Source organism: Porcisia hertigi, chromosome 36, assembly GCF_017918235.1.
Source record: "Porcisia hertigi strain C119 chromosome 36, whole genome shotgun sequence".
NCBI classification, from domain to species: domain Eukaryota; phylum Euglenozoa; class Kinetoplastea; order Trypanosomatida; family Trypanosomatidae; genus Porcisia; species Porcisia hertigi.
This window is the reverse complement of record NC_090595.1, coordinates 1,238,705-1,265,606: the sequence shown is the minus strand read 5'-3', so window position 1 is coordinate 1,265,606 and position 26,902 is coordinate 1,238,705. Positions and strand designations below refer to the sequence as shown.

The 26,902-nt window shown below is 56.4% G+C and overlaps 8 protein-coding genes across 8 annotated transcripts; all 8 read left to right on the top strand.

Annotated features, from left to right (window-relative positions):
- Positions 1-402: 402 nt before the first annotated feature.
- On the top strand, positions 403-1,644 carry JKF63_00297 (uncharacterized protein; the record flags this gene model as incomplete). Its single annotated transcript, XM_067896349.1, has 1 exon — positions 403-1,644. The coding sequence occupies one exon, from the start codon at positions 403-405 to the stop codon at positions 1,642-1,644; it is 1,242 nt and encodes a 413-aa protein (XP_067752506.1).
- A 3,557-nt stretch (positions 1,645-5,201) lies between these two features.
- JKF63_00296 (uncharacterized protein) lies at positions 5,202-13,406 on the top strand (the record flags this gene model as incomplete). Its single annotated transcript, XM_067896348.1, has 1 exon — positions 5,202-13,406. The coding sequence occupies one exon, from the start codon at positions 5,202-5,204 to the stop codon at positions 13,404-13,406; it is 8,205 nt and encodes a 2,734-aa protein (XP_067752505.1).
- Positions 13,407-14,192: 786 nt separating this feature from the next.
- Positions 14,193-15,845, top strand: JKF63_00295 (uncharacterized protein; the record flags this gene model as incomplete). The annotated part of the gene is made up of 1 exon (XM_067896347.1): positions 14,193-15,845. The coding sequence occupies one exon, from the start codon at positions 14,193-14,195 to the stop codon at positions 15,843-15,845; it is 1,653 nt and encodes a 550-aa protein (XP_067752504.1).
- A 1,358-nt stretch (positions 15,846-17,203) lies between these two features.
- On the top strand, positions 17,204-17,545 carry JKF63_00294 (uncharacterized protein; the record flags this gene model as incomplete). Its single annotated transcript, XM_067896346.1, has 1 exon — positions 17,204-17,545. The coding sequence occupies one exon, from the start codon at positions 17,204-17,206 to the stop codon at positions 17,543-17,545; it is 342 nt and encodes a 113-aa protein (XP_067752503.1).
- A 1,050-nt stretch (positions 17,546-18,595) lies between these two features.
- On the top strand, positions 18,596-19,639 carry JKF63_00293 (uncharacterized protein; the record flags this gene model as incomplete). Its single annotated transcript, XM_067896345.1, has 1 exon — positions 18,596-19,639. The coding sequence occupies one exon, from the start codon at positions 18,596-18,598 to the stop codon at positions 19,637-19,639; it is 1,044 nt and encodes a 347-aa protein (XP_067752502.1).
- Positions 19,640-20,469: 830 nt separating this feature from the next.
- On the top strand, positions 20,470-20,676 carry JKF63_00292 (uncharacterized protein; the record flags this gene model as incomplete). Its single annotated transcript, XM_067896344.1, has 1 exon — positions 20,470-20,676. One exon carries the CDS (start codon positions 20,470-20,472, stop codon positions 20,674-20,676), a length of 207 nt encoding a protein of 68 aa, XP_067752501.1.
- A 554-nt stretch (positions 20,677-21,230) lies between these two features.
- Positions 21,231-23,726, top strand: JKF63_00291 (uncharacterized protein; the record flags this gene model as incomplete). The annotated part of the gene is made up of 1 exon (XM_067896343.1): positions 21,231-23,726. One exon carries the CDS (start codon positions 21,231-21,233, stop codon positions 23,724-23,726), a length of 2,496 nt encoding a protein of 831 aa, XP_067752500.1.
- Positions 23,727-24,504: 778 nt separating this feature from the next.
- On the top strand, positions 24,505-26,538 carry JKF63_00290 (uncharacterized protein; the record flags this gene model as incomplete). The annotated part of the gene is made up of 1 exon (XM_067896342.1): positions 24,505-26,538. The coding sequence occupies one exon, from the start codon at positions 24,505-24,507 to the stop codon at positions 26,536-26,538; it is 2,034 nt and encodes a 677-aa protein (XP_067752499.1).
- Positions 26,539-26,902: the final 364 nt, after the last annotated feature.

Sequence of the window (26,902 nt, the reverse complement as noted above, 5' to 3'; positions counted from 1 at the left end):
GCATGTCTGTTCTTCCCTCCCTCCTACAAAAGCGGCTGTGTGCCCCACGAACCTACTCGGTGCTCATGAAATTCACACGCGGGTCCATGCATGCTTCTCACTGCTCCTCTGTTAATTCCCACTCTACGATGACCACCACCACCACCACCATCGCACATCGGCTCCCTCGCCACTGATGAAGGAATCAAACGCCTGTCTTTTCGTCAACTCCCACACGCCTCGACTTGTTTATACACGCTCAAAGAAATATACATATAATATATTTAACATATATATATATATATTCCCTTTAAAGTTGTCAAGGCACAATCTCACCTCTCTTCTTTCTCCCTCTCCCCCCTTCCATTTGCATCCTCGACGTGACGACGGCATCTACAAATACAAGCAACACCATCGATTGAGATGTTTCGCTTTGGTCGTCTGTGCACCCCCAAGGCTGCTGACGTGCAGCGCCGCTTCCTGAACATCCACGAGTACCAGTCCAAGCAGATCATCAAGGACAACGGTGGCAAGGTGGAGTTCGGTATCGCATGCAAGACAATCGAGGAGGTTGAGGCTGCATGCGCCAAGATCAAGACGGAGAAGAAGGTTGTGAAGTCTCAGATATTGGCTGGTGGTCGCGGCAAGGGCACGTTCAAGGATGGCTTTCAGGGTGGTGTGCACGTGTGCGACAGTGCACCTGCCGCCATTGAAGCTGCCAAGCACATGCTCGGCAACACGCTGGTGACGAAGCAGACCGGGGTCAGGGGCCAGTTGGTGAACACTTTGTATGTCACGGAGGCTGTCGCGGGCATCAAGCGCGAACTCTACCTTTCCCTCATCCTTGACCGCAAGAGCGCCTCGCCCATGTTCATTGGTAGCGCTGAGGGCGGTATGGGCATCGAGGAGCTCGCCAAGAGCCACCCGGAGAAAATTAAGACCATGAGGGTGAACGTCGCTGAGGGTGTCGAACACGATGCGGCAGTGGCATACGCCAAGGAGCTTGGCTTCTCTGGTGAGACGGCGGAGCGCGCGGCGGAGCAGATCAAGTCCCTTTACAACATTGGCAAGTCCAAGGACTGCACCATGGTGGAGATCAACCCCTTCGTCGAGCTTGAAAGCGGTGATGTGATGGAGATTGACGCCAAGCTCAGCTTTGACGACAATGCCGCCTTCCGCCAGAAGGGTATCTTCTCCCTGGAAGATCAAACCCAGATCGATAGCAAGGAAGTGCTCGCCAAGGAGCATGACCTGAACTACATTGCTCTGGAGGGCAACGTCGGCTGTCTCGTGAACGGCGCTGGTCTCGCCATGGCCACCATGGATCTCATCTCCCTGCATGGCGGCAGCCCGGCCAACTTCCTTGACGTTGGTGGCAGCGCCACGGAGGAGCAAATTGTGGCCGCTTTCAAGATCATCACGGGTGATCCGAACGTGAAGAGCATCCTGGTGAACATCTTCGGTGGTATCATGCACTGCGATGTCATCGCGCAGGGTGTCGTCAACGCCTCCAAGACGCTCAACACAACCGTCCCGATTGTGGTGCGCCTGAGCGGCACAAACGAGGAGCTCGGCAAGGAGATCATCACCAAGAGCGGCCTCGCTATTCACCCCGCCGACGACTTTGAGTCTGCTGCCCTCAAGGCGGTGGAGTTGGCCAAATAGTCCCGATAGCGCATCCAGAATGAAGAAGAAAAAAAAGCGAGAGAGATCCGCATTTGTGTAGGTTTGGGTTTGTGTGTGTGTGTGTGTGTGTCTACGTATAATGGAAAAGAATCGTAGGTGGGTGCTGCTCCCGCTCGATGTCCTGTAAGAAACACACGGAAATATTCGCATTGGAGACCCTTGCATTGGCTACCCCCCCCCCCTCCTCCTCCTCCTCCACTTTCGGTAACCCCGGGAAAGGTAGGGGAGAGGGCTGAGAAAGAAGGTGAGTGAAGATAAAAGACCACTACTACCCAGACGCACCCAAGAACACCGCGCTAAACCACGCACAAGAGTCCGATGCGCCACGTAACAAGAACAACAGAGGCTGACGTACTGGAGTGAGCTGGCTTGTTAGTGTGAAAAAGCAAGTACTGCAGAGAAATGAGCGGAAGCACAAAAAAAAAAGAAAGAGGGGGTACAAGTGAGAGGGCAGACATCCCCGATCATCCTCTCCCCCCTTTCTGCTTGCCTGCTCTTGGCATGCGTACATTATGTGGATAGAAATACGTCTGGGGTCGCCTTTTTGTGTTTACCGTTAACAAACGCAACCACCGTTCTCGCGGCTGCATCCAGCCGGCTTGGTATGCCCCCACACCCCACCCCTTATTGCTTGTTTTTTTTTAGTATTTTGTCGTTGTTTCATCACCTCGCATGTTCATTTTTCATGTTTTTCCCTCTCGTGTGTGTGAGTGCGTGTGTGCGGGCATTTTTTCATGCTTAAGGTTGTTGTTCACCTTCCCGCCTACCCCACCACCACCACCACCACCACTGCGCACACATTCACACGGGAACGGTGAACGAAGCAAGCACGAGTAGAAGGGAGGAGGAGGGGTGGTGGTGGTGACTATATAGTGTGCGTTGGTGTGTGTGTGTGTGGGGTGGGAGGCGGAATGGGGGGTGAGGACTGAAACAAAATTTAAGGTTTCTAAATGTGAAGAAAGGAGGTAGCAGTCGTGCACTGATGTTTATTGTTTGCTCGTTCACTCTGGGTATTTGTCTCTGTCTTTAATCCCTTTTTTCTCTCCCTGTCCCTTTTTCTTCCAATCGCGGGTCAGTGTGTACTCTCATTTTTGTTTTTGTGTGTGATCACCTCGTTCGTCTCTGGTGCCCATCCGCCTTTCTTTTTTTCTCCCAAGCTCGTGTGTGTGTGTGTGTGTGTGTTGGATGAGGCTGCATCAATGAAACCTTCAGTGGGCAAAAGACGTGCTGTCACCGCTTGGGGATGGAGCGAGCTATCTGCTCTCTTGTGTGGTTCTATCACCACCCCACTGCAGCCCCCCTCCACCCTCCACCCGTCACATCAAGTGGAGACGCCGTTCCAAATAGAAAGGGGGAAGGGGGGGTACGAGACGAGGAGAGTGTCACTATCCAAGCTGACTTTTGAGATGGTGTGGAAAAGAGTACACAATATTCTTTTACCTTCGGTGCCAACTCTCTCTGTGTGTGTGTGTTCGTCTTGTCGATGGGTGTCTTTGCTGCTTAGCGTCTTGCCGCGGCACGTGGACGTTACACAAACATGTCAGCGAGTTGGAAGGGGGTGATTGGGTGGCCTCTTTGTGTTGCGTCCATGACAGCAAATGGTGCGCACCGGCAAACGCATACCGCCACTGACAGCACTTCGCACTCAACTGAAAACGAAGCAATCGACAAGTCACGGACCACCAGCTTTCACGCACGTGAACGTAGGGGCCGCATCTTCAAGGGTAACGAAAAGAGAGAACACAATACAGATGCCCGAGAAGCGAGGAACGGAAGTAAAAGAGGGGGATCGGGGGAGGAGGGGAGGGGAGGGGAGGGGGCTGTATATATAAGTCTTGTGCGTATTTTGTATACGCTCATTCGCTAGCTGTTTTCCCTGCGTCCCGTGCTTCCTACTGCATGTTCCCCCACTCCGCACTCCCTCTCTCCCCACCCCCTTCGATCTCCCCAGGTATATACAGCAAGAAGGAAAGAAAGAGGAAGTTGCAGGGAGATCTATCGTTGTTGTTGTTCCACCACCCCCTCTTTTGTATGTACGTGCACACACACTCACATCAAGTGATATTATCTTGAGCACACAAAGCCAACAAGCATGTCTCAATGTGTGTTGTCTCTCATGGCCCCACGCATTAAGAAGAGTTGACGTGCGACAGGGGGGGAGGGGGGAAACAGCAAGGACACTCACAACAGCACGCACACACACACACTGAAAAAGGCGGGGGAATCGTAGACGTGCCACAGTGAGCGTCGGATGCTGGTGAACTCAATTGATCTTGACGGCATCCAGGTAAGGGAAATGCAAAAAAAAACTATGTACTCCGCACCCAAAGGTATATATAGAGAGAGAGATTCATGGTAGGAAGTGGGTGGGAAAAGGAAGCAGGCTATCCTGACTCCTTCGAAAAACTCGTTCTCTCTCTCTCTCAGCAGGTCAGCATCCTCACTGTCTTGTATTGTGCACATTCTGCACCACCACCACCACCCCTCCCGTCGTCTCCCCCTTGGCTGTATTGGTGGGTTTGGGACATGCACCTAGAAGGGGCAGGTGGGAGGGCGACGATACAGAGCCGAACGCTTTCCTTTGCCGGCCTAAAATGGACGCCCACAACGATATATATGTGTGTGTATGGTGGCCCTGTCCTCGTTCGTCTGCTTTTATCTTCAAGCATATGCACATGTCCCCCACCACACTGCCCAGGTAGGCATGCATACCGTCCATGGTTTTCCTTCATGTTCCGCTTTACCTCCTCCTCCCCTTCCTCTCTCTCTATTTCATTTGGGTATTCTTCTTGTTTCTTTCGACGTGGCATCGTTAGTGGCTGAGAATATTAGCAAGTGAGTGCGCACCCCGCTCCTTTTTTGTTCTTGTTGACATGCACATCGATACAGAAGGCCTGCGCACACGTAAATCTGTTGAATAGACAGGCATCACAAACAAGTGCGACTTCGAACTCGCATGTCTGCACGGTGTCGACGCATGTTTTTCAATTAAAAAAAGAGGGGGTGCGGGCAAATGGATTCGTCGCGATCGATGCGCCTACCACCACCACCACCACCACCTCTCAAGCCCCTCACACCCACAAACACACACACACACACTCAGAGAGAGAAAAGGCGCTGGAATGGACGAAGTCATCAACGTCTTAACGAAGTGCATCACGCAGCTTGACCGCCTCGTGCATGGCCTCGCTGACACTTCAAGTAGACAGGCGGCCTCCACCACAATTAACACAATAGGCAAGTGTATTGCCGATCATGCGCATCTCTTCATTAGTGACAAAACAAGAAGCCAGCGCGTGTGGGAGCTTATATGCCCGACCTCGTTTTCTGTGGAAGGGTCATGTGCGCCGGCAAGTCCTATGGCAGGGACTCTCCTCTCTCTTTTCCACCGCCTCACCGATGCGATGGCGACCCCCACTCGTGTGCCTGAAGCAGACATCCTAAAGCGCCTGGTGAGGCAGTTAGGCGACACCGTGAGGTCCTCACTCGTGCACGGAGCGTCACCAGGGCAAATGCGCTGTCTTTTCGAAGCCACGATGCGTTTACTAAAGGCGCTGCACTCCTTTAAAAAGTACACGGATCTGCAGGCGGAGTGCTTGCATCTCCTGCTCGCACTCATACAACTGACAGGCCTGCCAGCGTCGCCTGGCGTGGTGGTTGCATCCGAGGATGAGGCGGTACAGCTGGCCATGCTCTGCACCGATGTCTGCGGGGCCAAACGTGACGTTGCACTTCGGCCGCAGAACGCCTCTATGCAGCTGTTGGGGTGTCTCTGTGGGAAACCAGAATATGCGCGCGCCCTGAGTCGAGAGACTGTGGAGAAAATTTCGAGATGTTTTCTCGATGTCGCGACGAATCTGACCCAGCAAAGGAAGGTGAATCAAGCACTTGGGGAGGGCCTTTTGCGGGGTCTCACGGGGTTCCTCGGCAGTTTTCCGCTCTGCTGCGAAGAGGACGCCCCTGTCTTGACTCTCATTAACAACATTGTACTCAGCGCACTCACACTGAACGAGGGCTCGAGCAATTACACGGTCTGTCTGTCAGCGCTGTTTCTGTTTCGCCATCGAGCCTCCGACACCTTTGCTCCTTTCACGCTGCTGTGCGCCGACGAGTACAGTGCCACTCTCAAGGCGCTGTGGATGCACCGCCACAAAGGCATCCGTCGAGAGTCCCGTGCGGCAGCTGCGGTGTTCTGGTCCACGCTGTGCTCTCAGCTGCTGCAGTGTCATTCATCAGGGGTGCGAAGAGTGGGCACCTCACACAAGGCGGACACGTCGCACACGCTTCACGTCATTCTGGGGGTCCTCCTGCAGTCGCTGGACTCAAGCGCAGACCGGGGAGCCTCCTACGCCCTGGAGGCTTTGTATCACCTTTTTCCTGCCGTAGCGGCGTTAAATGGACCTGAGGCGCTGCAGGCGATGAGCACGCGCCTCGAGGAACGTGTAGGGATTCTGCTAGCCACCACCTCTGCTCTCCAAACGGAGGCGTTGTTTCGCCAGGTGCCGTACCTCCTCGCCAGCATCGGGCAACTCTTGTCGCTGCTGCCCTCAGTGTCGCTGCGGCAGCAAGCGATGGTGCAGGAGCTCCTGAATTGGATCCTCCTCTTCTACCCGCATCCGAAGTTCTACGATCGGGAGAAGACGGTGCCGAGTATCGTGGCTGTTATCACGGCTCTCATGCATCACCCACGCACCCCAGCCCACACTGCGCCGCGTCTGCTAAGCATGCGTACCCTTGAGCTTGTGGGGGCAGCACCAAGTGCTGCCGTTATGACGCTTGCGGACGAGCAAATCCCGATTGAGGAACGCTTGAACTACATGGCAGCTCTGTGGGCGAGACTCCTGACGCCATGTGAAGCATCCAGCACAGAAGCCAAGACGGAGTCGCAGCACCGCCTCTCAACCGCTTTTTACCGCGCATGCAAGGACTTCTGCGACCAGGCGCAACTGGACGTTGTTGTAGTGGCGACGGGCAACAGTGATGCAACTCTGGAGAGAATTTTGGTGGAGGGCGCTGATGGCTTGCACCCTCGCACCCCGACGGAGTACTGCGCGTTTTTGAGCTTTGTGGATTTCTTTGTCCGCTTCAGCGAGAAACTCAGACGATCGGACCGTACTGTCCACCCACCCGTAAGGGAGATGATCGAGTGGCTAGAAACGCTGGTGCGTGGCGCCCGTGCCGCACCGCACGTCTCCGGCTTTTACACGCTGATTCACCGCACTGTCTTGGGCGAGAAACTGTGCCCATGCCTATCCAGACCTGAACAACCCCACCTGACCACTCCCCTAGAGAGTAAAAGCTCGGATGTCATCCGTGACGGACACACTGACGATCACCCGTGTGTCTCGCCGCCTCTTCGCCTCTTTTTGGATACCGAGTGTCTACGTAAGATGTACTTGTACAACGGGGAGCTGCTTTATCAATGTGCCATGTGCGTAGTGGTTGGTGCGGCGTTTGTGGGAAACGATGAACGAGATGAGATGAGAGGCATCGGCGCCCAGGTAGGCGGCCCTCGGCTCCTCGACGCGTATGTGCGCGCATTCAAGGTTGTTGTGGAGGCCACGCCGACACCACTGGACGATGGTGATGCCACCGGCGAGACGGAGAAGGCACTGTGGTGCTTCGGTAACAGCTCAGCGGTGCTCGAGGGCAACAGACACTGCGCTCTTCGAGTGGTGGAAGAGAAATCGTCTCGCTCGCCTCGCTGGGCAGCTGCAGTGCTGCCCGAACTCACTAACGCCTTGCGCTCTGCGGGTTTGGTGACTGCAGTGCAAACCTCTGTGCAAATGTTAGCGGCTCGACACGGTGTTCAAATCACTGCAGAGCTGCCGCACAACCGAAAGAAAACCACCCCGGCCAGGTTCTGCGGAGGCGAATGGACCACCAACAGTCTTGGTGGAGGCATGCCACGCTGGATGGCAACCATGGAACCCGTCACTGTACCCCTCATCGTGGGCGATAGCGCGTTGCACATTGGGTACCTCACACCCCTTGCTTCAAAGTTGGGTCTGCACAGCAAACAGCCAGCGGTACGCACCGCGGCAGCAGAGGTGCTGTATTGGTGCATCGTATGGGCGATCGCCACAAGGGTGCGCTATTGGGACAGCGTCGTCGTTTCCTCGTTTCTTTCTCTCGCTTCTCTAACAAGCACCATCGACCGCCGTGGCGTCACAGTGCACCACAAGTTACATGAGCTACTAATGCACACAGCCCGGTGGTTTGGGAGGGCAGCGGCCACCCCGCAAGAGGCGGAGTCTTTTGTGTTTGGGTTGTTGCGCGGTCTTGGAGAAGAGGATGCGACACAGCGACGCGTTGCGGCGGAGGCCCTCGTTGCGTACGCCATACCGCCTGCAGACGGGCCGCAAACGGTGACACATCATTGTCAAGCGGTGCTTGAGCAACTGGTAACGATGGAGTGTAGCTCATCAGAGTGGCCGCAGTTGGGGGCGGCTCAGTGTGTACACCTCATGATACGCCGTCTGTGCGAGGCAAAGGTCCCAGGTTTGGTGCGCATAGCGCATGCTGTCCTGAGAGGCGTCATAGGTTGTCTGCGACGCTGCACAGGAGCCCTTCTATGGGGGACGATGGAGAACGCCACGTGCAACCGGTTGCAAGAGACGTTGCGCTGCGTCGTGGTGTATTATCGCAGTCTCCGTGAACTGGAAAATGACGTAGGGCAGAGGGAGGGGGTGCAAGACGCCGTAGATCTAGTGCGTGCAGCCTCTGCGGTGCTGTCAGGGTTGGCACAGCGGCACACCGGCTGCGCGATTGCACTGCTTCAAGCGCTGCATGCGCTAATGCACGTGAGCGCCAACGTGCACCAACCAATGTCGCTCTCCCAGTACCTCATCCGTGAAGAACGGCTGCGACTGAGCTCTGCCGCAGCTGGTTCCGTGGATAGCGTGGTGCGCGGATGCGCTGCTCTCGTAGCACTCTTTCGGAGCGGTTGTTGCACCGAGCATAACGTAAGGGTGCTTACCGAAGCGGCACCCCCCGTCTGCTCTGCACGGAGGGAAGACTGCACGGTCGCACCCGAGCTTCTTTGCCTGTTGACGACAGTGCTCCAGTCCATTGCCGAAGAGGCACGTGTGGCGACGCACGAGAACAGATGCGTATCTCCGCCTCTTCTAGAATGGCTACTAAAGCTGATAGACGTTGTTCCGGAGCAGACGCACACCACCCATTTTGCTCAGTTGTTCACACCTACCGTCATTGCGCAGACTGTTCGTTTAATGGTGGCGGGAGCCACAGTGACGGTGACGGATGAAACAGAGAAAGACGACAGAGACACTTGCGCTGATGTACTGCATCGCTCTTGCGATCTCTCGTTGCGCCTCCCGAAGATGGTGCGGCTGTGTTTAGGACTCATTCAATTTATAATGCGCATCACCGCTGACCAAGAGATTCACCAGACACGCGTTATCGAGGAGGTGCTCTGCGCCATTCGAAGTACCAGCGTGTTTCACCTCTTCACCGAAGCCTCGCTGCTCAGTCAACTTGTCAATGCGCCAAGTATAGACCCGACGCTGCCCGTTGTTGGACCAGTGACCCTTGCAGCCGCGCTTTCCCAAGTGGATGTTCCTTGCTCCTCCTTTCCACAGACGATGTGGGCGCTCGTGGCGGACTCGATGGGGATATCGCCCAAGACTATTGTTGGAATGCTGTTGGCGTTGCTACGAAACCCCGCTGCTCTCAATACCACTAGTGGTGAAGAGGTGTGCGGGGGACTGCTGCTGCTTTTCCTCAATGAGACTGACCCCGTATCCCTCTGCCCACACCTGCGGGATTTGCTTGTCCCCGACGCGGTACAGCACGATGGCTCCCTCACGAGCTTCCCCATCCCTGGCTTTCCTGAAAAGAACCACGGCGCCGGGGCTGCGTCCCCCTCAGCAATCTCGGGCTCGGCTCTCCTGGACCGCTCCTTTGAGAGTGTTATAACGCACCGTTTACAGAAGGCAAGTGCTGCGCTACCCACAGACCGCCTCGTTTCTGTGCTCCCAGCATTGATGACGGTTGTGGTGCCAGAAACCCTCCGTCGAAGTCCAAGCGAAGCAGGCCTCCTCCTCCGTTTAGTGGGGAACTGGCTTGCGGAGCTGCAGGGTCGCTCCCTGACATCCGAGCACGACCAGGCGCTATGTCGTGTCTGCGCGGAAACGGTTGCTGTCGAGCGAGCGATTCGAGACATCACGCAGACGGGGGAGCAAGTCGACGACCGCGGCGATGCCCGGCTCGCCGTTTTGCTGACGCTTGTGGAAGTTCTAGGCCCCTCCATCTGCAATAGTCAGTCTCTTAGCCAAGCGCTTTGTAACCTGTGCCTGTGTCTTGGCAAGCCTGCCAACATGTACAAAGTGTTGTCAAGCATCGTTGCAACAAACCGTGTTGTCTGGAGCTTTCACATGCTTTCCGCAATGATCACGCCGCGTCCAGTGAGCCGCTCCTTGGCTGTAGTACTTCCCGTGGACTCTGAGATTGTGAAAGTGGCGTCGGATTTTCTCAACGAAATACTCAACAACGCACTGCCGCTGCGGTGGACGGAACTGAGAACACCGCTGGAGGAGAAAAACGGTGCAGAGCTGGTGCGGTCAGGAACGGCACTCTTCGCAGCGGTGTTGCCCCACAATGTGCGGGTTCTGGAGGCGATGGTGCCAATCCTCGCAAAGGAATCCATGCCACAGCGCAACATGATTGCCCGCGAAGTGCGCAGGGCGCTTCAGAAGCTTTGCAGCTCCGCCCCAGTGCTCCAGCTTGACGCCTTCGCCTGCGTCTCCCGTTTGTTGCGCGATCCACGCACACACCCTGACATCTGTGACGCCCTCACCAATGGCGTTCTTCTCCCACTCCTGCACGCCACAGCGGAGGGGGTGCGGCTCCGACTATTCGAAGAAGAAATCGGCTACTGGGTCGCTGAGGCCGGCAAGCCGCCCGTGCTTGGGCGTTTCTCGGTACCGACGGCTGCTCTTGCATGTCTTGCACTCATGCACCACCTGTGTCCCCTGGTCGACTTGCGAGGCTCGATAAACGCAGCATTCACTCGCGGAGATCCAAATGCAACCGGGAAGGAGGTTACGCAGGAGGTCCTGAAGGCGTGCCGCGCAGCATGGGTGCCACGGAATACTGGTGGCGACGATGCTGATGGAAAAGCCGACTGTAGCGTCGGCAACAACGCGCACGCGGAAAGGCTGTGCCGACACCGTCAAGCCGCGTTCCGGTGCTTGACCGCGACGCTGTCGCAAACACAGCAGGCAGAAAAAATCTTTTGTCAATGCTTTTTCCAACCGCGCAGCGTTTCAGGATGGAACGCCCTCTTTCTCGTCAAGAGGGATGACGTTGCCGTGGCAAGCTCGGCAGGCACAGCAGAGGAAGAAGAAGCACCGATGGAGCCCGGTGGTGTCGACCCGACATTGACGCCGCTGTGGCGGATTATGGACAGTTGCGACATCCCAAAGCTTTTCGCGCATCTTATTCGGCACTTTCCTTCATCCTCAGCGGCGCCGAACGAGCCACCGGCGTGGGTTCTTCACTTTGTCGGCATTGCCCAGCAGCCAGAGCTCTGTCTGTCCGTCAAATTAGTCTTTTACAGGATTGTGTGCGTTAACGAGCGCTTCTTTGGCACCTTCGCAAGGCACATCTTTGACGGCGTCGCCGACTCCATCGCCGCAGTGCCGCCTTCGGAACCAGCAGGGAAAGTCGTCTGGGCGCTTCTCTCTGTGCTAGTCAAGTGGCTCCACCAAGGGGGGTTAGAAACCTCAGCTGCTGCGAAGACCTCATCGCTGAAAGCGATGGCCCGGTATGCCGTCCTTCATTATGCATGGGAGCACTCCCTCCCCGCATGTGGAGGGGGGAGCCGAGCACTCGACCCAACTTCGCTGAAGACACTTGCTGAGCTGCTCAAACAAATCCCTCGGACATCGGGTGCAACTCCGGTGAGCCTGTCTACATCGTCGCCGCTCACTGTAGCAGAAGTGAGGACACTCCTCTCTGACCCTGTGTACGAGCGTCGCGCCTGCTTGGAAGTGATTCACGTAGTCGCAAGTACGTGCGGCGGTCTTGGCGGGACTGGAGATAGCCATGAGGTGGTGGTGGTGTACGAACTGCTGGGTACTCTTCTGGATGCCTCGGCATCGCCTCCTCTTTACCTTGGCACAGCACGGCTTGTAGGCCTTGAGCACCGTCTCCTCAGCGAAGCGGCGATACGGGGGCCGCCCTCGGCTGCGATAAACTTTCTTCTTGACTCTCTACAGGGTATCGTGTGCGCCGTGATGGGTGGGTGCGACTCGGACAAGAAGTACTTGGATGTGATTGCGGAGATGCAGGCACATCGAAGTGAGGCCTTAGTCTACCAGCTCCTAAGCCGCACAAACCTCCTGCATCAGTACAGCACTCAGAAAGTCTCTGAAAAGCAGCTCACCCTGCGTGTCTTGGCACGCGCCAGCACCTACGTCGCCGACAACTACGACTCCATTCACGTGCGCCTAACAAGACAGCTGTGTGGCGTCCACAGCGATCTTCTCTTGGGCATCTACACAGTTGTGCGGAACGCCTTACCAAAATTGGCAATGGAGTCGGTCCGCCACGTTCTGCGTGACGTCTGCCGCTGCGACGCCTTGCAACCGTTGCAGTCGGCGGAGCAGGCGCGCGTGGCCTTCTATGAGATGTGTGTGCTTGCCCTACGGCGATGGACGGTCCTGAGGGAGGAGGAAAAGATGTGCGACATGGGCGCTAACATCGGCGCAGATGTTGAGATGTTTGTTATGCGTCGTGGGCTTTGCGACCCTTCTCTTACGGTACAGAGCTTGGTGCTAGACTACATTGATCTTCACGCTGCCCGCGTACCGGACACAATGTGGGAACACCTTTCGTGTCTTTTCACAGCCGACAACCTGAAAAATGGGGATGCCGACAGTAGCAGTCGGAGGTGGGTGCGGCATTACGCTGTTTTGCTGCTCTCCCTGGCTAGGCGGTCACCCAACTATGTCAATCCCATCTACTACTTCTCAGAGCCGCTGAGTGTGAAGGGGTTGCCTCCGATGCTCAGGACGAGAGTCCCTTTAGCCGTAGAGGGTTCCGATGCGCGGTGGCGGCGACGGCAGCCCCAAAGCACGCCTCTCTTTTCTGAAGCGATGCTCCACGGAGGCAAGTCTTGCTCAGCGACAGCGAGCACAGTACTCCCGGCTACCTCACCCTTCCCCCAGAGCTACGCGTCACACTCCTTGGTACCCCAGTCACCACAGAAGCAACAGACACTGTTATGTCCAACAGGACTTCGAGCGTCTGGTAGGCGGGGACTTGATACCACGCTGCGACACGGTGCCGGGACGATTTTCACATCCACCGAGACCCAACATCGGCGCCAAATAGGAAGCGGCGATCTTGAGCCAAACGACAAGGCGGCATCGGCCCGGGATAAGGCATCCAGGGAAATCGAGGACATGAGGTGGTTACGCGCTGCGAATGGTGCCGCATTGGGAGATCCTCAGTCCGGTGTCGCCGCACCATCAGCGGCGCCTCTCCTTGGGACCCACGCAAACGGGCGCTTCCCGGAGGTACGGCTGACACTAAAATCTCTTCTGGCACCGCTGCACGTGTTGTGCCTTCACGACGACGAAATAGCGGCCCGCGTGCTATTTGATCTCATCACCAACGCCTCCGTCGCCACCCACAGCACCAACCATCCCCTTGACGCAAGACTGCTTCGTGTAACGCCCTCGCTTCTCTCTTGCTTACAACTGAAACCGAGGTGAAGGCCAGAGGGTGGCCCGCATGTTGAGAATCCGCTCATTCTCTTCCTCACGGTAGAGCCCATGGCGCATGCGCTGGCTTTCTGCAGCTCGTCATTCGAGATCAACCACACAGCTTTAATGGGCCCCACGAGTGTCGCTGAGGCGTGTGGCGGTAGCGCTCCAACGCCCCCCCCCCCACCGTGTAGCCCATTCCTAATTTTTTTCCTGCTGCCTACACCGCAAAGTCTTCCTCATGCGTACGCATACACACAACCTAGCACGAGCCATTCTCTGCTCGGGGTTTAAAGTTTGACAGAATAACACCGAAGTGGCACGGTCAAGGGCGGTGTTGAGGCGAACATCTTCCCCCCCCCCTCCCCCTCTCCATCTCCCCGGCTTATATCTCGCCACCCATCCTTACTCCTTTTCCTATGCCCCGTTACGTCTTACACACACACACACACACCTCCCCCCTTTTATCTGTCTCATCGCACGTCTCAATGAGTTGCCACACCCATGAGTCCTTCTGGGAAATAAAAAAGCTCACACAAGAAGAACGATAACAAGAAAAGGGGGTGAAAAGGGAATAGCGTACTCGCTCTGAATACAAGAGAGGACATAACACCCACACTCACTCACACAAGGGTGACGACAGCGGCGGCGGCGGCGGCGAAAAGGGGGGAAAAGCCAACGCAGAGGTGCTATTTTGGCGTCCCACACCTTTATCCAGAGGACACCCTACCCACCCACCTACCCCCCCCACACACACACACATACACAACAGAAACCACCAAGAAATACAGCGCCATGTATGCAACAGTGCCCATTCTCACGCTGGGACCGTACTCCCTCGCCTTTCTGGGGGGACTTCTGCTGTACTGGAACACCTCTTTTATTCTTTCGCGGCTGTTGACAGCCTTCATCGTCTCCATGATTGCCATGAAGCTGGACCTAGCCTTTCACGCATTCTTTAGCTGCTGCCATCAGGTCGTTACTTCAATATGTCGCCTTCGCACGTTCTGGAACCCTAATGAGTCTCTTAACCTCCTCCAGACGAACTCGCAACTCTACGCGATTGCTGATACGGCAGGCCTTGCGCTGCTGGTCGGTAACACCCTGCAGTTTTGGACTGCTGCCCTAGTGACGCGCATCGCACTATCCGCTCTTGCCACACGCGTGGAGCTGGGTATGCGCTGGTGGCAGTCGCAATCAGCAGTCGAGCATGCTCTTTTTGCGATCGGGTCCGTTTTGTGCTGCACAGGGTGCGCGCTGCAGTGGGCTTACTACACTCTTCTCCCATTAGAGGAAAGGGCACCGGGCGGGACAGGATCGCTTCTGATGTGGTACACGTCGATTGTGTACATTGTAGCACTGGGGTTGCGCAGCGCTTGCTCGCTGACGACGGCGATGATGCGGATGGGGGGCTACCGAGTCCTGGGGTATCTGGCCAGCCGCGTCAACGATGCAACCGCGCGAGCGCTGGAGGACTCGGGCCTGAACCCGTTTTCTGAGGTTCACGACCTTTACATGCAGTATTTTTACGCAGTCGCATGTGCTGTCACAGCCTGGTACTACAGCTCGTCTTCTATACCAATGTGGATGCAGTGCTTCATGCTTCTTCGTGTCTACCTTATCACATTGGCCTCAGGCAAGCTGCGCCACTATCGGCAGGTGCTTGACCGATTCCCCTCCGTTGCTGCGGACCCGACGAAGACATGTGGCATCTGCCTCGACGACTTTGTGGGTGGAGAAAGCGTAAAGTCTCTGCCGTGCGGGCACACGTTCCACGGAGCGTGTATCCGCTCTTGGCTCATCCGAACCGCTGTGTGTCCGACCTGTCGGCAACCTGTTCTACAGTTGGGGCAGAACCTCCCAACGACGCACTCTGGGCGCATTTCGCAGTCGTCGCGAGTTTCGCTGGATATGCGTGTGCCTGCAGATGGTGGCGACTTTACTGGATCGCTACACCCGCTTGCCCCCCGACCGCAACCCTCCACCCCCTTGGACCGCCCATCAAACTCGTATATGACCCACAGCAACTCTGACCCGCTGCCGCAGACACCACCGTTTCCAGTCGATTTTCAAAGGCTGCCACATTGTGAGGAGCTGCGGCGCATTGATGCCAAACGTCGGTCACTTGCCCTGTACCGCCAGCGGCAGCTTTTCCCAGAAAGCACCCTCGCGGCAGAGCCGTTGGATGAGCTTCACGAGGAAGAAACGGAAGACTCGATGGCAGAAGAAGGCGGCGGCGTCGATGCACTTCTTTTTACGGAGACGCCACTCCTTCCCGCCAACCCAACGTCGTCCTCGAAAGAGAACGGTGCCGCAAGTACACGTCGCAAGCGACAGCGGCCGCCGCCGCCAGAGGGCAACCTCGGCAGCGCCACAAAGGATAGCAATGCGACCTCTTTTGAACTCGCCGAGAGAGAAAATCAGCCATCGCGGCGGAGAGTGGAGTAGATGAGCAGACGAGAGCACATGGAGTAGTGCTCATCGCCTCCGCCCCCCCCCCTCCCCTCCCCTCCCCTGTTTACCTCACGCCTACCTCTTCCTATACCCTCGCCATCACATTGCCACCACGACTACACACCCCCTCCCCTCCCCCCTCTCACATACCCACACATTTGTACACATGTGTAAGAACAAGCGGACAAGCAAAATCCTACGTGTGTGTGGGGGGCGGGGGGGCGTGAGAGAGCTCACATGTTCGGGGAAAGAAAAAGACGCCATCGCCAAGAGAGGCGGCAGCGTCCAGCGGCTTGTAGGGGGGGAGGGGTACAATAAAGCTATGGCTGGCAGTTTTGCCTGCTCTTACCCTCACATAACCATACACGTCGGGCCATCGAGGGGCGGGGGGCGGAAAGGAGGAGGGGTGTAACATATCTTCTTCGCTTCTCCCTGAACACCCTTGTGACCGCATTATGCTGCTCTATGCGTGCACAAATTAGCTTCTGCTGCTGTGTTTGATTTATATTCGCCTGTTCTGTCGATTTTGGTTTTCTCTGTGTGTGTGTGTATGTGTGCTCTGCGATGATTCACTCCTGCTGCTGCTGCTGCTGCGAATGGGTGGGTGGAACGTTCATGTTTGTTTTTTTTTTCTTTTTGCTCGTCTTCCTCTTCTTGTGATCTTCGGATTGCTTAAAGGGGGGGTTATGTGGAAAGAGGGAGACATGGCGTGTTGGATGCTGCCTCTCCCTTGCTCAACGCCTTTCCTCTCCCTGGCCCTTCGAAACAGATGTGCTCTCAAGCAAGAGATTTGAAGGAAAAAAAGAGTGATGTGAACACTAGCAAATAGGCTATCATCGTCATCACCGCTTCACTCCACCACCCACCCACTCGAATTCCCCACGTCCCTCTCCAATCTTCTTCGCACTCTAGAATCTGCTATGCATACACGCAAGGTGTCGCCCCAGGCATCTCCGCCGTTGTCATCTCAGATACGTGAGGATTTGGTGGGGACTTGTCACTGCATTGCTCCAATGCAACTGGCCATGCACCACAAGTCCCGCGCCACCTATGTTTTTTTCTTACTCTTCTCACTCACCCTCTTTACGCACCGCACTCAATCATGTGCTCCTCCTCCCAACATTTGTACTACATATATATATCATTTCTTCTCTCTCCAGATCGTGCACAGACAACACGTCGGTACTCAGAAACCCAGTCTGCCCCCCCCCCCTGCTGTCTCTCGCGCCTCACGGCCATTCTCCAGAAACGAAAGAAGAAGAGGGTCGGGTGGAAAAAAGGGGGCACTGAGAGAGGCTCCCTGTGTGGCCCGAAAAGGCGTATGAGCTGTCTAAGAAACTGAGAATCAAGCCATGCTCCGTCATTCACGGGACTTGCAGATGTGCCGCAAGACGGCCGGCATTGCACTGGGCTATGTGTGTCGCCTGCACGAAGGACGCTGTGTTATTTGCGACATGCAGTTTGATGAAATCGTCGACACCATGCGCGAGGCGCACCTCTGCGAAGACTGCAGCGTGATGGCTGCCGAAGGTGAGGAGGCGTGCATCATGTGCGGCTCTCGGCGAGTCACTGATATGGCCTACTACTGCACCTGTTGTGTGGCCTTGGAAAAGGATAGAGATGGCTGTCCACGAGTGCTGAACCAAACGCGCCAGCAGCGATTGGCAGCCCTTCGTGCCGCTGTCTCGCAGTGATTCCGGTGGAGAAACGTGAAAAGGTGCACGTGTGTGTGTGTGTGTGTGTTCGACCGCGTGGCTCCCTCCTTGACGTCCCCCCCTCCCCCGGCAGATTTCACGTAGTGTGCGCAAATGTTGTTTTTTTCAAGGGGGAGGGTGTTGGACCAGAGTGCGCCCCTCACGCCTGCTTAGAGGGAATGGCTGGGGGGGGGGGGGGGGCAGTGGTGTGAAGTCTCGCTGCTTTGCAACGAGCTCTGCTACTCCAGGGTAGGCGGTGAAGGGACAGCACCATTACAAAACAAATGAGGACATGGGGCGATGCAGCCTCGCAACCCCCCCCCTCCCCCTTCCCCCAAACAGTGACGGCAACTTTGAGCAGAGAAAGGGCTGGGTACAAAATAAAAAGTTTCAACACGCGCCACATGAGGTGAAGCCTCCCGAAACGAAAAGAGAATCACCACAGCGTAAGGAGGTCAGTGGGTATGCGCCTGATTTTTTTTTGTTGTTGTTGTGGGTTGGGTGGAGGGGGGGACCCACTGGCAGGGATCTGGCCCATTTCCTCAAGGCACATGTCTAAGCGTAACGAATGTCTTATTGGGAAGGGGCACGCAAATGCGTTTAGCCATGGGTAGAAGGAATGGTGGCGTACCGTGTGTGTGTGTGTGTGTGCAATCCACATCCCGTCGGTGCAACACACTGCGTGTCCCTGCCCCTCTTACACCGCTTCTTTACCTCCGCTCTCCCTCACCCCCCCCACTCACACACACACACACACACACACACACATAACAAACACACGTGCACAGGGACGTAGGGTCTCTGCGACTGCGGCAGTGTCGCCCCTTTTTCTCACTATTCTCTCTACCCGCCACTGTTCTCTGCCAACGCGATTTGTGTAGGGCACTGACTGCGCATGTCTGTGCCTGTATGGGAAAGAGAACGAGGACGTTGCGGCTGTGTTTTTTTGTTGTTGTTGTTATTGGACACACCTGAGTGGTGACTGTTGTGCCGCTTCTGTCTCGCATCTCTCTCTTTTGGTCTTTCCCTCTTTTGAAGCCAAGGTACACAATGAAGGTGTTCCGTGCACACAGCGTAGCATTGGCGCGCACCACTGCCGCTTTCTGGACCTCTGCGCGTGGCTTTGGTGCCCACCCGACGCAACTATTGCTTGGACTGGAGCAAGTGCAGGATGTGCCCACCTCAACCGACCGTAAGCCCACCGGTATGCACCGCGGTCCTGGAAAGCGTCAGACCGCACCCAAGGAGGCGGCACAATATCAATTCGTAAAGAAGTGGGATCTCCAGATGCGCGAGATGTGGGACGAGCTCGAACCATTCAAGGGGCTTCCGAAGCCCAAGGCCCAGTTTGGCAACGAAGCTGCCGAGGTCATCTGGCCCTATGCGCTGCTGCTTGAAAACATTATCAAAGTGCACCCTTACACAAAGTCTATTTATGTGTACTATAGTCAGCGGCAGAGCACACCTCAGGGAGAGCGAGCGGCACAGGTGGCAAAACGTGTGTCGCAGGCCTATCTAATCCCCATCACCTTCCACAACTCGCACGTGTACGTGGAAGCGGAGATGCTGCTCGAGTACAGTGAAACGCCGTGGGTGGTTGTCAACTGCCTCGATGGCACCCACAAGCTGATTCCTGTCAAGTTGCAGGATGGTGAAACTGTGAAGGATGGTGCCGAGAAAGTGCTCAACAGTATCATCGACGCCTGCAACGTGATGGGCAATGCGGTGAAGAACCCAAAGGAGGTTATGCGAGTGCTCAGCGAGCGTCCGCTGCAGAATCAGTACGTGCGGGTGAACTACCAGTGGTACGGCGACACGCCTGAGGAGCGCATGAGTCACCTCGTCAAGTGGGACTACGAGCCGGAGGAGGTGGTGCCGCAGCTTCGCAACCGCACGCAGCATGTGTTGGACTGGATGAACTACGACGGCAAGCTGCCAACACACAACTCCGTGCGGGTGAATATTCGCAGGGAGGCTGCTCGTATGCGCAAGCCTAACGTATCTACTGGACCGAAGACTTTCTTCAACTCCTCTGGCTCTCGCGCCAACGCCCGCACCGCACGCTTTAATAACTCTCGAAGTCCACAGCAGTAAGGTTTGGTGTCCATGGCACACAGAATGTTTGTTTCAGGTCGGGGGCGGGAGGGGAGGTGTACCCAAAGCGCGGCACCCGTGAAGCGTCGGGGGGAGGGGGGGGGGAAGTTTTTATGCCACACACATATACACGTATATGTGTCTTGTGTGTGTGTCGGGGGAGGGGGAGTGGAACCGACTGTCACATTCGACTTGGCCGTCGTCGTTTGATTTCGCTCTTCTTGTCAGCTCTCTGCGGGTTGCCCTGAGCGTGAGTTGTTGGCAGTAAACGGGGGGAGGAATGTGAAGCCTTCAAGCAGACGCGCACAGCCACTGAAGCTCTGCGTATATACGCGCGTAGCGTGGGACAGTCAGTCGCCCAGCCCATCTCTTTGCACGTGTACATCGGAAATTTGGGCTCCATGATCCCACTGTTACAAACCCAATCACACACGTTTCTCTGGTGTTCCTTCAGGTGCTCTTGTGCAGAGAAAGATGCGATGATCGATCAAGGCTGACGCGCGCTCGCAGCTCTGAACACCTTTCTACGCTCGGTCTGTGAACAAAGGCCGATGTAAAAGGCCGAGCACGCGAGATAGACCACTCAGTTGGAGCTCCATGCGGCGCACAACAGTCCTTCACCCGCGCGTAACGCGCGCAGAGTGTCATGATATAGCTCTTTTTCCTTGATCCCCCTTCTCCATATCCCTCTTCGACAGCTGCCCTGTCACTGGCCTCCTCACCTCTCTCTGCTTCTTAACACACATTTTCTTTGGACAGGAAGGGGACAGAAGAGAAGGCGTTGCTGGTCCTGCTGAATCGCTCCTCCTTCACCGCCACGAGAAGTGTCAATGAACGGTGCGCCCTCTGAGGATCAGGACCTCGTCATGGCCCTACGCGAGAGTGCGCAGCACGACAAAAACATTCAAAACGAGGCGTACCGGCAAGCGCTTAGCGAATTGGCGGGTGAATTGTATGTTGAGGCATACAAGCATTCATTAACTGAGACTCTCCGCGAGTGCTCTTCTCAGTCGAATCATATGAGCGGCGCGGGCTAGCACGTGGAAAGGGGGATAGGTGGAAAAATCCCCCCCCCTCCCATCCACCTCCAAACACACATACACACACACACGCAAAGGGTTTCGCTTTGCCCCACCGCATTCGAGAGGGCTGCCGCTTGATATCTGAGTCTCAGCGCGCACGCTTATCCCGGATAAAGCCAATCTTCGTCTACCTGCTGCGCGTGTAACTCTGAGTGAGGCACTCGGACTAACATCAAGTTTTCAAAAAAAAAAAGACCCTCATCAAAACAATCTGAGTGCCCGAATCGTGCAGACCCGTTACTCGTTTTGGGCCTCATCGCCTCGTTGGGTGTGGTGCTCAACCAGGTCTTCAAACCCACTGGCCCCCCCCCCCTCCGCCTGCCCGCCCCTCTTCATCAGTCATCCCCGCCACGTGCTTACCCCCATGTGCCCCCGTCGCTACTCATTTTTCTCCCCCTGGTGTTCCACTGCTTTCCCTCGCATAATATTTAGACACACTGCACACACCACTAAGTAATGACAACAAATCGAAATATGCAGAAGGCACAATCGAGGGAAAAAGAAGCCGCATGTATACTACAGCTGATCCAATGTCGCGGGACGTTGAGGCGTGCATTGTCTGGCTCGACTACGTCAGTGCAAACCTCAACCCGGATCGCCTACCACAACACACAGTTCGTCTGGACGAAATACTTGCCCTCATCCACAATGGGCTGCTGCCGCCGCCGACGCTGCAGAGTGAGTGGAACACTCAGGTTTGGGCGATGCCAGGAGAGCCGTACGCCGTGTACCTCCTCCGCTGCCTCGCTCACCAGAGCGGCCTGACGCAACTGGCGGCCCATCTAGCAGTCTCGGCCACCGAGATCCACAACGACGATGGCCCAGCTGCTGCTGTGACCCCACCACCCCCCGCAAGCAATCCGGCTCGCCTGTTCTGGGAGCGCTGTGTCGTAGCGGCTTGGCGGGTAGAGCCCACAACGAAGAACCTCCTGCAGACCGGCTGGGAAACGCAGCCGTGTGCAAGTTGTGCGCTGCAGAGCAGAGCAGCCGCACACGCACATGACGGTCCCCACAGACGGTCGCAGATGAGTGTGTTGCCACTGCTGTATGGCGGCTCTCGATGCGGTGAGTGCGGGCATGCGCTGCCCCTGGTGCCGACGTGGACTCGTGTGCTCTGCTTGGTGCTGCAGCGCCGTGATCGAAGCCGCGTGGCAGCTGTAGCGTATGGCGAAGAGGTGCACCGCCACCTTTGGTTGGGTGCATCCATAGATGCGCTCCTGTACACATCCACCACAGAGCAGAAACAGCAGCTTCTTGTTGTGCACGCGGCAGCAGCACCGGTAGCGGCTGCTCCGTCGGGCACGCTACTGTGTGCCAACACTACGGATGATGCGTTCCATCTCTTTTTGGAAAAGGAGCGTGTGAGCCGCCTCGCCCTGAAGTGGTCAGATGGAGCTGCCTTCTCTGCCGTAGCGAACCTCTACGACTTGGCCCGTCGCGTTGCCCCTCAACTTCAGGGCCAAACGCACGTTAAAGGTCTCCTCCTCTTGGTAGTGCTGCACGTTCTGTATTACGCAAGCCGTCCGGCGGCGGTTGGCTCATATCGGCACCCGCTCCACGTGCTGCTCGTAGGACCAGCCAAAACCGGCAAAAGCTCGCTGCTTCGGGAGGTGACGCAGCTGATCGGCTCTGAAGCGGACGTGCTCGATTCCACCGTAGTGCGAACTAGTGGCAGCGGCGGTGCTGCGGGCGTCCTGTCGTTCTCTGCTGCGCTCCCTATGCGACGCAGGGCCGTCCTCTTGGCAGGCTCCGGAATGACGGCCTCCGCGCTGGTGCTTGACCAGCTCCCCTCTACAGCAGCCGGCACGGTGGCTGTGGCCTCGCTGCTGGAAGCGGTGGAACGCGGGCACGGGTGCGGCGCGGCGAGTAGTGAAGACGCTTCTGCTGCGGGTGGTGGTTTCGACGTCTACCCGTTCCCGTCCACAATCATTGCTGCCGCCGGCGAAGAAAGTACGGTGGCAGTCCAGCTGGCACCCCACTTCTCGTTGGTTGCCGCCGTGTCGCCAACGCGCTCGCTCGATGACACTGCGATCATCAGCCAAGACGTGGTGGCGGCGTCACGGGCGAGATCGTCTCACAGCAGGGAAACCTCGCGCAGCACGTCGCGAGCAACGCAGTCGTCATCGGCGTCACTACCCAACACGCAGTCCGGTCCATCCGTTCCGCCAAACAACCCTCGCCTAGAACACAGCGCACTATCAGAGAGACTGACAAACGACGATGTACGTTATCTTCTTCGCCGCGCCGCGGCACCTGAGCTTTTGAGCAGCGTAGTGAGCTACACCGCGTGCCACGACGCGTTCATTGATAAACTAGTAGCTTGCGCGGGGCTACTGGAGGAAACGCAACCGTCAGCCTGTCACGCTCTCCCGTCTCCGTCTGTGTGTCGTGGACAGCACTGCATCGGCCATCCCTCGGCCGCTTGCGAAGGCCTCCGTGCCGCACCTCTGACCCTCGACGAACACCTGCGCGTCCTGTGCGCCCTATCTCGGGCCCGGGCGATGCTAGTACCCGCAGAGCGCCTCCGCGACACTGGCTGGACAGCGCAGATGCGCGACGAAGTCTGGACTCTCTATCATGGGCACATCGTCGCGTGTGCTGATCTGATGAAGTCTCGCAGCCGCGGCTCAGGACCCATGGCATCACGCGAGCCGACGGCAGGCGGCTATCCGTCCCCCGCTCGACTCAGCGGTGATGCGGTGACCCTGGGACGGGAAGGAGGGAGGAAAATGTGGGTTGTACCACCACGTGGGGGACAGGGCCTTGGACACACACAAAAGCCGCCCTCAAAGAAACGATGCAGACTGATGTTTCTCGAGGAGCTTCGCCAACGTCAGCGTCTCTCAGGTCAAGATGGGGGCGCTGTTCCTCCGTCAGAGGTAGAGTACCTCTTCGGGCTCTACGGTGGTAGCAACGTCTTTGGCGATCCGCTTGATGTTGTGATCAGTCAAATGCAAGAAGAAGGACTCCTCCTCCGCCGACCAGGTGGGTGGCGTACGATCTAAGACTTCGATCGTCGCGTTCTGCACTCTGCTCGTCTCTGTCGCTACCCTTGCGGTTTGGGCCTTTTTTGTGCATCGCACGTCAATCACCGCCGTCAACGCAGCCTTACTGACACTCGCCACATGTGCTTTTGTTCTCACTGTGCTCTCTTTGGCCCCGGTTAGACCTCGGGGTGCCTGCTGCGCCCGCCCCTCTCCTCCTCCTCCCCCCCCCCATTACGAGGAATCATTTAAAAACAAAAACGTACGACGGCTGGCACACTCAGGCCCCATACTCTTTTACACAGCCGCATACGGCACTGTATGTGGCACTCGTACACGCACGCTCAGTGTTTTCCTCCTTTTGTGTTCTGCTATCCAATTACACTATCCTGCTGCTGCTGCTGCTGCTGCGCCTCGGCATAACCAAAAAAAAATAAGGGAAAAGGGAGCCCATGCTGTGCCAGCTGGTGTGGGGTAGAGAGGACAATACAACGCTCGCTTTGAAATCGCACGTTTCTCTCTGTCTATTCCACTCAACCGTTACCCATCGGGAATCGGAAACCCTTTTGCAGACAAAACATCATGACGGGGTCAGGCCAGTGTCTGGGCCAAACACCCTTACTGACGCCGCTTTGCTTCTCTGATGTGAACGACGACTTCATGACCACCCGATGCCACAAATGTCGCTGTAGCCTCCCCCCCCCCTTTCTCTCTCTCTCTGCCTCCCCCCCCCCCTGCCCATCATCTCCTCCACAGCATTTTTGTGTCGCTTTTTGGTGTGTGTGTGTGTGTCGCACTCATGTCATATCCAGCGCCGCCCACCGATCGCAGAGACGCTGGGCTCCTTCGCCATCTGCCGTCTATACCGACGCCGCCGCCATCATCCCGTCACCATAAAACTGTACTCACCTGGAAAGACGTAAGCTACACCATCGGCTCTGTCGAAAAAGGCAACGACCGAACCATTGTGCGGAATGTTTCCGGCTACGCCCAAAGCGGCGAGATGCTCGCTGTTCTTGGGCCATCTGGGGCAGGCAAAACGACTTTGCTCGATATCTTGGCGCAGCGCAAGATGAAGGGAAAGGGTCACGTCACAGGTACATTGCTACTAAACGGTGCTCCTATTCAACCGGCCGCATTCCGGCGCTGCAGTGGCTACGTTCAGCAGGAGGATCTTATGCATGCTTACGTGACAGTCGAGGAGGCCGTGCGGTTCTCTGCTACCCTCCATACTCCCAAAAGCGTTTCGGCAGAAGCACTCGAGCTCCGAGTCTCGCGGGTACTCCGGCAGCTTGGTATTGAACACGTAAGCCACAGATGCATCGGCAGCGTAGCAGTCCGTGGCATTAGCGGCGGGGAGCGTAAACGTTGCGCTGTCGCAGCAGAGATCGTCACGTCACCGCCTCTGCTCTTCCTGGATGAGCCCACAACCGGCCTGGACACCTTCACCGCACTTCATCTTCTTACGCTCCTCCGCTCGCTCTCCCGCTCGGGAGTGATCGTCATCTTCTCAATCCATCAACCACGCCTTCGCATCTACGAGGTATTTGACCGCGTTCTGCTCTTGAACGGGGCTGGGGAGGAGGCATACTTTGGACCTGCCGCTGATGCCATGGGATTCCTAGCCGAAATCGGCCTTTCCACCAGCGAGCCGATCAACCCAGCTGATCATCTCATTGACTCCGTCTCCGTTTTGCCAATCGATGCGGAGGTGCGGCTGGCATATGAGCAGCAGCAGCAGCGGCAGGAAGAAGAAACAACCACAGACGCGGGTCAGCTGAGAGTACATTTGTCGCCAGCCAGCTCAAAGGAATTGTGGAAACAGCTACAGCCGGTTGCGCCAACGCAAGGTCGCGACATCGCCGCGGCCTTTGCCTCTTTACGCCTTCCCGACGTTTTGCGGCAAATCGACGAGCTGCAGCGCTCCTCCCGAGCGGAAACGGAGGCGTTGACAGTGGCCGAAGCCCCGGTGCGTACCTACTACCGCAGCTGGACAACACAAGTGCGGTGTATCGCCATGCGGTATCTGCGCAATCGTCGCCGTGACCCCATCGCGACATACGTCACCATATCATCGGCTGTAATATTTGCCGTCCTCACTGGTACCATATACTACCAAGTCGGTTACTCACAGGACAGCATCCGCAGTCGCATGGGCGTCCTCTTTTTCGTAATGATGATCAGCACATTCTCCTCCCTTGGAAGCCTGGAGATGTTTCTGACGGATCGCGCCATCTATGCGCGCGAGCACCGAAATGGCCTGTACAGTACATCAGCCTACTATGTGGGTAAGGTCATTCAAGATGTCCCCATTGGTGTGCTGATGAACTCCGTGTTTAACCTGATCGTTTACCTCTTGGTGGGCTTGCAACGCTCCCTCGAAAAATTCATTATATTCAACGGCATCGGGGTCTTGGTTATGCTGAATAGCTACGCGCTCTGTCTTTTTACGTCGAACCTCGCCAAGGACTACTCCAGCGCCAACATTTTCACATCTCTGCTCTTAGTTTTGTATCTGCTACCAACGGGTGGAATGCTGGTGAGTTTAAAGAGCATTCCATTCATGTGGCGCTGGATCAAGCACGTCTCGTTTGTCCGTTTTGCCTTCTCGGCGCTTGTGGCGAACGAATTCGATGGGCTGACCCTTGTCTGTGACCCGGCGCTGTCCGACGTTGTGTCATGCGTCACTTCTGGGTCGGAATTCGCGGCCTCGCAAGGCATGTATGCCAAAGACATTGGGTTGTACGTGCTGTATGTGGTGATCAGCATGGTCATCTATCTTGTACTCGGCTACCTCGTGCTGCGTCAATGGCGGTCAACCGAAGGGAAGTGACGGCATACAGATTCGGAAAAAAGCCAGGAGAATAGCAGCCGCAGCTCCAATCTCGATGCTGTTTTTTCCCCGCTTTTATTGATTTTTTTGGGGGGTGGGGAGGGGGGGGGGGCAATTGGGCTGGGCCTGCGGTGGAGCATCCAGGGTGCCTCAATCGCCGCTTCCATACGACTGCTTTTCTTGTTCCTTCGGGGGGAAGGAGGGGAGGGGGGACTTTTTCTGCTGATGCATTTTAGGTGCGATTTTTCTGTTGCATGCGTAAAAGCCCCATCCCACATCTCCTGCGCCGCTCTCTCTTGCTTCTCTTCGTGTGTGTGTGTGTGTGTATATATATATGTCTGTGTGTGGTTGCATCTTCGTCGGT